The sequence below is a fragment of the Pyrus communis genome, chromosome 5 (genome assembly GCF_041283825.1).
Source record: "Pyrus communis isolate YQ-2024b chromosome 5, ASM4128382v1, whole genome shotgun sequence".
Lineage (NCBI taxonomy): Eukaryota > Viridiplantae > Streptophyta > Magnoliopsida > Rosales > Rosaceae > Pyrus > Pyrus communis.
The window spans coordinates 21709508-21718347 of NC_142569.1; the positions used below are offsets into that span (position 1 = coordinate 21709508).

General features: G+C 36.8%; 1 protein-coding gene across 3 annotated transcripts; it reads right to left on the reverse strand.

Moving 5' to 3' along the window:
• Positions 1 to 505: 505 nt before the first annotated feature.
• Positions 506 to 5786, reverse strand: LOC137725743 (C2H2 and C2HC zinc fingers superfamily protein). Of its 3 annotated transcripts, XR_015962988.1 has the most exons (7): positions 5411 to 5709; positions 4638 to 4838; positions 4119 to 4209; positions 2760 to 2855; positions 2250 to 2659; positions 929 to 1129; positions 506 to 888 (listed from the first exon to the last, which is right to left on the reverse strand). XR_015962988.1 is itself a non-coding variant. In XM_068464516.2 (6 exons), exons 1-5 carry the CDS (start codon positions 5417 to 5419, stop codon positions 2298 to 2300), a joined length of 759 nt encoding a protein of 252 aa, XP_068320617.2. In that variant the 5' UTR covers positions 5420 to 5786; the 3' UTR covers positions 506 to 1129; positions 2250 to 2297. The 3 variants fall into 3 exon arrangements, 2 of the variants coding, with proteins under 2 accessions (XP_068320617.2, XP_088550901.1); XM_068464516.2 differs by having other exon boundaries at positions 506 to 1129; positions 5411 to 5786; XM_088694775.1 differs by lacking the exons at positions 506 to 888; positions 929 to 1129 and adding an exon at positions 1799 to 2087 and having other exon boundaries at positions 5411 to 5711.
• Positions 5787 to 8840: the final 3054 nt, after the last annotated feature.

Below are 8840 nucleotides of genomic sequence, written 5' to 3' on the forward strand. Positions count from 1 at the left end.
GGGTACAACACACAGCCAAACGATTCTATTTCCATGCAAGCCCATCCGTTGGATTTCCAATGGTTCATTTGGATCATTGGATTTCCAACGGTAAGAAAAATTGCAACATTTTTCAACTTTCACGTGACGAGATCAAGGGCATCCAACAGTAGTAATTTTGAAAATAAAAGGCCAAGATTACTCTAACGATAAAAAGAAAAATAATAACTAAAAAAATGCCAAAAAATTATGTTAAAATACCTTCTGTTTTTTTTTTTTTTTTAATAAATACCCAACCATACTCTTCATTCTCCACACAACTCAATATTGACATTTGGAGGATAAAGGCCAAGAAAAAATAGAGACAAAAAGGAAAAAAAGTTTATGTGAATAGTAATCGCCTTTGCCCGCCCTCCTTCCCAAACGAGTGCACTTGCACAAATGCAATAACCATTTAGAGTGAATAGTAAGGCCAATTTCATTGCTCTTGCCCTCTCGCTCCTAAAATGGGTAGAGTTGCTCTAAATAACGCTAAGACATCTTGTTATTTAAATCCCAAATATTTGAATGTTGTTTAGGAACTCGTAAAAGACAAACGGCATCCATTTGTCATGCTTGAAGTTACAAATTTATTTCCAGACGCTCAACAAATGTTCCTAAATCCAAAAATGCATACAAGCGCTTAACGAAAACTAACATTTTAGCTACAACACACACCTGCAAGCCGATGTCACCTCACCAATTCTTCGGTCTTGTAACATCTGGTAACATTGAACACGACAATGTTCCCCGTTGAAAAATGTTACTAGAATTTTATCTGTCATATATTTTTTGGGGAGAAGGGGGGGTGGTGGGGGTGGTCAAGTGAAATAAAATATAAAGCACTAGTGATATGAGATTACTTTCACCCTAATTGTCCAGCAGTTGCATATCCATCATTTTGAAGAACCTAATAATTCACATCTTTTGTGACAAAACCCATCGATCAATAAGGTCACAACAGATTGTACAACTTAAAATATCAGGTACGGCTACTCACCCAATTGGCAATGCCACCAAGAATCTCTTATCAATTGAAATTTAATGCGGGACGTCATATTAGCAGCCATTGCTCAAATGCAAAGTTGCGTTAATATATTCTTCGTGAATTCTGCAAAATAATTCCAGTAACATGCATCAGCATAACAAGATATATTAAATGAAATCCATCAACTAGTTTGCTTTCTTAAAACAATAATTGGGAAGAAAAAAAAAAAATTCCATGTTTAAGTTCTGCAGTATCTCATATCACTTCACGTGGTGTTTCAACATTAAGAGATTGAAAAAAAATGTTGAAGAAAGGAGAATCAAAACATAAAAACAAAGGGAGGACTGCAAATGGACAAAATGGGAGTGTGAAAGTCGCTATTCGTTAAAGAAATCCACATCCCCAAACATGTGTGCAGTGGCTCTATGCTCCAAATCGAAACTCTGTATCTATCAATACCCTCAAACCGGAAAAATATCTGCAGATCCAATTATGAGATGCGTGCCCAATTGTTTGTCAGACTCATCCCTTTCTACATCCACTTATAATAACACCTTAGCCATTTCATTAGTTACTCTTTCACATTCCTCGCCTTTAGAACTAAAAGGTTCCTGAGAAATTGGTGGAACTTTTGCACTCAATCCAAACAAACTAAAGATATCAATTGTACTTCCCATCAGGCATTATATGCCAATCTTTTCTAAAGCTAAACGTTAGCAATGTGATGGGAATTTACCATAGGAAGAGGAGAAATTGGGTGTCTTTGTCCTCTTGGATGATTGACCAAAAGAGTGATCCTAATGATATTATATTTATGTATAAAAAGTTCGAGCAAAATCCTCAATCCAAAAACATATAATGTTCATTGTTCGTACAATCAATCCCAAAAGTGTCAATAACAAAACTGAAAATCTAACAGCAGCGAGAGAGGAAAACCCCCAAAGGATGTTCAGCTGATAAAACGTGAATTAGTTTTGAACACTTGGGCACTGAAGGCTGCATATAAACACCTTCAAAAATACTGATGAAACCAAATAACAGAATAACTGGAATACATCAACAGTCCCCTAATTTTGACAGCCTTCCATCACAAAAATCAGAACATGCAGGGGACAAACAAAAGAGATGGGAGAAGATTTAGTTCAATAAATCAACCATTTAAGCCAATACGCCCAGTAGCAAACTTAGATGCAAGAATCTAAACTAAAATAATAGAAAAGGAAAAGAAAAACTTAAAGCATACCTTTTGAGTGAAGGTCCTTAAGAATATGAACATGCTAGAGCAGCCAAATTATTGTGGCCGGTAAAGGCCAAGCAATGGTTTCTCTCTCTCTTGAACTCTCTTTCTTGCAGCTTCCCTTGCTTTAAGTGCAGCTGCTTCTTCGGCGGATACAGCCCTTGGCTTCTCATCTCTCTTTCTCTTTCCAACAGCAACGGAGGAAGCAGCACCTTTAACAGATCTCTTGGGATTTATAGAGGATGAAACTACTGGCCCAGGTGGAGGCCCATTTTGAGTTTTATCAGCACCTTTGTTTTCTGTAGCTGATCCTGCACCTGAGGCTGACACTGGCTTTTTCAAAATGGTTTCTTTATATCCAGCATTGGATAAGAACTGTGGGTTCGCATATGCCTCTTCCTGTGTTACCCACTTGCCTGTTGTATTTTTTGATCGAAATATATCAACTACAACACATATTCTAAAAGGATGGTAAGCTAACACAATAATTAGAATATAAGTGCAATGTGTCAATACCTATAGAATCAGAATAGTAGAAGCCTGAATTTGGATCATAGTAAAAACCATTACTTTGATTGTAGTAATAACCAGATGTGCTGTTATACTGCCATTCTGTCACCAATCAAAGTGAATCAGTTAATATAACCAGATGTGCTGTTATACTGCTATTTTGTCACCAATCAAAGTGAATCGATTTTAATAAACAAGTTGAAATAAGAAATATTTATCAACAAAGCTTAAGGCATGCTTCTTCAAATCGCATTAAGGGGGCCCATTTAGGAACAAATAATATTCATGAACCACCCTAAAGAGATGCTTCTAAGGGAATTTAAATTTTGAAAGACTCTATTCTGTTCACCAATTATTGGCCAACTATCAAACCGGACAACTATGGCAAGAATCAACCTAAAAACACAATTCACCTAACATGTCTAGTTCATTCTAGGCAATTTTCATAACTTACTAGCTTAATGTCTTCCTCTCCTGAGTCCTGGCCGGTTGGAGTGGGCTATAGACCAGCCTAAACACCTAGGCTATCACCTCAAGCGACCTAGGAGTTTGAATTTTTCTTTTTTTTTTTTAAATAAAAAGCCTATATGATGATGATGATGATGATGATGACGACGACGACAACGACGATACCGATGACGATGATGATCATCATAATAATAATACTAGTAGTAGTAGCAGTAGCAGTAGCAGTCAGATTTTGATTGCTTGGCATGCTTGTAAAATATTGATATATGTAAAGTATTATAATAATTTTAGAAACCGTGAGGCTATAGCCTCACGCCTCAAGGCTATCACCAAAGCCAAGCTATCCATGAAAGGCCTTCACTTCACCTTCGCCTATTAAAACATTGATATATATATATATATATATATATGTATGTATGTATGTATGTATGTATGTATCTATGTATGTATGTATAATATCACTAGCATCTAATGAACCATGCCTTCCTCTTTCCTTTTTTCCTCCCTTGTAGAGTGCTTTCTTCAGTAAAATACCTCAGAGTAGTTTCGCAAGCTTAGTTTGTTGAGAAATAGATTTTATACATGCAGCCCGATTGTTGTATTGTCTTAACAAAAAAAGTAGTTGAGCTTTAAGCAAGGTGTTCAGTTATCCAACAGTCCTATTCCAACATACATGGTACTCTTGGACTATAAATCATATGGCCAAGGTGAATAAACTAGATTTGACTCCATACAAGTACAAAGATAGGAAAAATGATGCATCACGATTGTCAAAAATAATGATGGAGGTTCTCCAAAGTGATTGAGGTGTGATATGCTGGCTTTATTCCATAGCTTGCAAGAATAGTGCAGCCATAACATTGCAATAACCCTGGAACACAAACTTACAGTACTTACTCTCTATATCATCATCATCAACTTCGAATGCACGAGAATCTCTAGCCTCCTTTAAGTTTGCCACATCCTTTTGATAGCTGCGCTTAGCTTTCTGTAAATGTTCAGGACCAAAAAATCAGCATAAAGAAAATTTTCTCAGGTCAGTGTCCCATAGAAAGAAGACTTTGTCTTCCACAAAAGCTATTTTTTTTTTTTTTAAAAAATAAAAAAATAAATCATAAATCATAAGACAAAGGAGTTGGGGAAATAGTTGTGCTCAACTTTTTTCACAAATTCTGGTTTGCCATTCGAATGTCATTTGAAAACATAATAAGTTTTGAATTGATAACAGCTGCTCGCGGGCTGCTAATAAAATGGCAGTATCGATGAGAACAAGAATAGGAATGAAGCATAGTATTAAAGGGGAGATGCACTACCATCAAAGAATTGCCATTATAAAATGAACTTCCATTATCCAAATAGATGTATTCATATATATATTAACTACTGCTAACTTCGAAATAACCTTTTGATACTCACTGCTTCGATTTGCAGAAGGGCGCGCTCTGCTTCCTTTTCTTCCTTCTCCTTTGCAGCTTTTTCTTTTCGCATATCAGCAAGCTTCTTTGCAACATTATCCTTGTGTCGTTGACCAAGTTCATGATTTCTGACGCTGGAAGGATTGTGCGAGATGTAGATTTTGCAGAAGTCACACCACTTGTTACCCTGGCTAACCCAGTACTGCAAACAGAGAAAGGGAAAAATTAACAAGGTAAGCTAATAAATGAAATCGAACTGTATCAAAAATTTTAAAGAGAAGAAGATTCCTCTCCGAGTATTATAGATTTCAGTATAATTCAGAAACTCCATTACCAGTATATCACTATGCTTCTGAAATAAAACAAGTTTTCGCCTATCGGAACCATTGGACATAAAGAAGTAGTAATTAAATTACTTGAAATATCAAAACGAAGCTAAAATCACATTCTTTCGTTCCCAAATCCCAATACACGTGCCGGGATCACAGAATTCGCGATACAGATTACTAACTATTAGCACCAAATGGATCCCAATACAGCCATAACTGTAACAATGGCAAGAATAAGAAGCAGCTGAGTTATTATCTTGTTACTTCGGTAATTGGGTTTTGCTTATTATTCATGAATATTGCTCTTCAATCCCCATATGGATACACTCGTACGAATTATCCAATTAAGCACTCAAAATTAGGAATAACATCAAGAAAAGCTGCTTTTTTTACAAGTGCTTTTCAAAATTAAAAGTAAAAAAGAGTTGAAAGCGGAGGAGGGTACCTCAGTCATGGCGACGAATTGGGGGGCTGTGAAGCTGGTGGGAGAAAAACCCTAAAATCAGACCGTTAGGGCAAAGATCGGAGGTTGCAGGTACTGAAATGTGTCAATCGAAATAATCAAAACAAAATCTCTCCTTTTTCTTTCTCTTTCTCGCGGAGCGGAGACAGGAATTCGGTTTGCCGATATAACTCCGACGACTATTTGAGTCGATCTTGGTTTTGATATGCCCACTCGAGCAATTTTTGGGCCTTATAGAACTTAGTTTAACAAGCCCGCCCCTTCTCTTCAATTTCAGACAATTATTGGGAATAGTGGGGAGGCCTTCACGTAAGGAATGAGAATTAGTTAGATTAGATCAACTATATCCCTCTAGTTTAATCTAATTTTGTTACGAGAGTATTTGCATAAAATTCTAAAGTCGTTCATTACTGGGGGAATACGGTATAACGTCTATTACAGGAAAATGCGTCTTGGACTAAAATAGTAGAATGTTGTAACGTCCATTACCGGAAAATACGTCACCTCCCAGTCAATCTCAATGTGTTAAGAGAAACCTCGCACCATGAGGCATATCTTATATTGCTCTATCTCATTCTTTTCATTACGCTTCCTTACGAAAACCCATTTGTACCCAAAGGGCTTCACATGCCTTAAGCACCTTGCGTTTTGCAAGTGAATCAAGTTCAACTTGGATTGTTTGTTGCTAGTTTAACCAATCAGTTCTACGTTGACATTCATCATGGAACACAATTCAATGTTATTGTTCAGTATGATATCAGTAATCACTATGTATGCAAATGATCGTCTACTATCATCCCATTCTGATTGGAAATCTCATCCAAGCTAACATAATGGACCGAAATCTCACAATTCTCGGGAGGCAGATTTGTGTCATCAAGGACAATTCCATAACCTAGAATAACCTCGTGCGTTTAAATGGTTAAGTTAGTGATGGTAGGATTAAAATTTATTTCACTAGGTTGTGTCGTGGGCTTCCTCTTCTAGGGCTATGAATCTTTTGAACCAACAAGTCTGTCACGCTTCAGGATGAGAGCGCATAATTGGCTAGCCAACAATGTATCGGGCTACACAGTGGGTGCACCCAACAGTCCTATAAGGGCAATATTTCGATGTATGTGCGGTACATCTATCCTTGCTGGTGCGTTTGCATCTTGTATATTTGAGTTGTCACTTTCACTAAGCATCGAGCATGCTTTAAGCAACATTCTGTAGATCTAAAATACATGGCACTTTAATTTCAAGTTGTGCAGTGCGGGGACCTAAAAGAGACATAGTGGGATTAATCCATGACAATTCGCAGCATTTTTCAAGATCGTTAACATTCTTGCTCCTAATGATAGAAAAACTGTATGATCGAAGTATAATCTGCAAAACATGCAGTAAGCAGATCACCTTTCAAAGGCTCTAAGTAGTAAATAATGGAAGCCGAATCATAACCGACAAATTCTTATTCTTCTCTAATGACCCATTTTGATACATAGTGGAGGCATTATTGGTGCATAAACTGCACTATTGGCGTATGTGAGAGATGTTAGGCTCGTACGTTACCAATTGTAACAGTAAAAAAGATTGGCCAACGGTGGACCTTATACAAACCAACATAGTTGTGTGCAAAATTGCATAACCCCACGTAGAAACCAAAAGCTTGGTGTGCATGGCCATGGTTTAAGCAATCAATTGAAGATGCTTAATGACGCTTTTGTTAAGCTTTTTTAGGTGTGAACATGGGATACTGAATGTTCAACTTCAATCCCCACTGACATACAATAATCGTCGGAAGTTTGCAACGTAAACTCTCAAGTGTTATCTAGTCGAATCGACTTAGTCAGGTAATCACGGTAGTCTTGAGCTTAATAATTTGTGCTAAAAGTTTCGCAAATGCAGCATTGCGTGTGGACAATAGGCAAACATATGACCAACGTGTCGATGCATCAACTAACAATATAAAATATTTAAATGGTCCTCATGTTGATTGAAAATGTCCATAAATATCCCCTTGGATCTGCTAATGAAAATTTGGGGATTATGGGTAATATTTTCATTAGAAGGTTGAGTTAATAATTACCCAAAGAGCATACTTGGCATGGAATTTCCAGGTATGATTTTCAAACTTTTAGTAAGACGATGCACATGTGATTTTTTGAGGATACAATGCATTATATCTCTCCCTAGATATCTCAAACGGTTATGCCATGGTAGGCCTCCGCAGCACATACGTTTGTATTGTACAGTCCATTCGGGAGACGTCCCATCTTCTCATGAATATGTTTTTGGTCATTTTCATAGGAAACGATACAATGATATTCCATGCCATTCTTTTTAGTGGTTTCAACATGATAGTTATTCTTTCAAATATTCTTAAAGCTCAACAACGTTCTTCCGGAACAAGGTAAGTAAAGGTCTTCTTTAATGGTTAATTCAGTATCATTGGACAACACTATCGAAGTAGTGTCATACCCCTAATCAAGTAGGATAGGCCTAAAAGGGTTGTCAAACCTGAATTTTTAGGACAAAGTTAGTAAAATAGTGACTGTCGCGCAAGATGGTGTGCGTAGTTGCACTATCTGCCAGACAACTAATATCCCCACAAGACATACCCAAAAATAAATTAATTGAATTGGTCACATCTATGAGGAAAAATTCAAATTCCTTTCCTTCAATTAATTAATTAAGAAATAATAATCCGAAATAAAGAAAATTGTTCAAAACTTAAACCAAAAGAAATAGGGCCACTCTAAAAATTAGTAATTTCCATGGTGGTATCTTCGAGATTATCTACTTGAGCAAAGTTTGTCTCAATCTTCTGACAACGTGAATGATACTAAAAATTGCTTGAGGAGAAGCTCATCACACATGAGATCAATATTCTTTGGAACCACATAGATAACACATATCAAAATTAGTAGAAGCTTGATGATTTGACCTTTACCTTTATTCTTGAAGTTAGAAGCCTTGAGACTAAGGAAATCATGCTTCGGGTTTAGATTTCTTTTCTTGGGTGGGCTTCTGCTATATTGATAACTCATATATTTCATAGATTTATACAGTGGCAAGGCTACAAAAGGTCAGGGAAAGAGGCCTCTCCCTTCGCTAAAAATCAAGCCTAGGAGCAACGGTCTACCCTTTTGGTGTGAGCTTCAGAAACTCAAGTGTAAATAGTGATTGTTCATCACTTGTCTGCCAACCAGTTAGATCTATTGTGAGCTTCAAAACTTATTTTTCTCTTACTGAGATCAAAATATTTTCTTCAAAGAAGTTGTTCTTTATCCTCTCTACCACACTATAGCAAAATCCCAAGAAGATCCAACTGCCCATTCGTTCTAGATCTTTGAAATACTACCAAGGTTTTGAAAATCCGTAGAAAATCCTATAGTCATGTTTGGAGTTTCAAAACTCCAACTTCAAACAT

What these genes read in the sequence shown, in the direction of transcription:
- LOC137725743 (XM_068464516.2), bottom strand. An exon ending in CCCTTCTGCAAATCGAAGCA is followed by an intron (nt 4,210 to 4,637) that starts GTGAGTATCAAA and finishes GAACATTTACAG; the next exon opens with AAAGCTAAGCGCAGCTATCA. An exon ending in CTACTATTCTGATTCTATAG is followed by an intron (nt 2,660 to 2,759) that starts GTATTGACACAT and finishes AAAATACAACAG; the next exon opens with GCAAGTGGGTAACACAGGAA.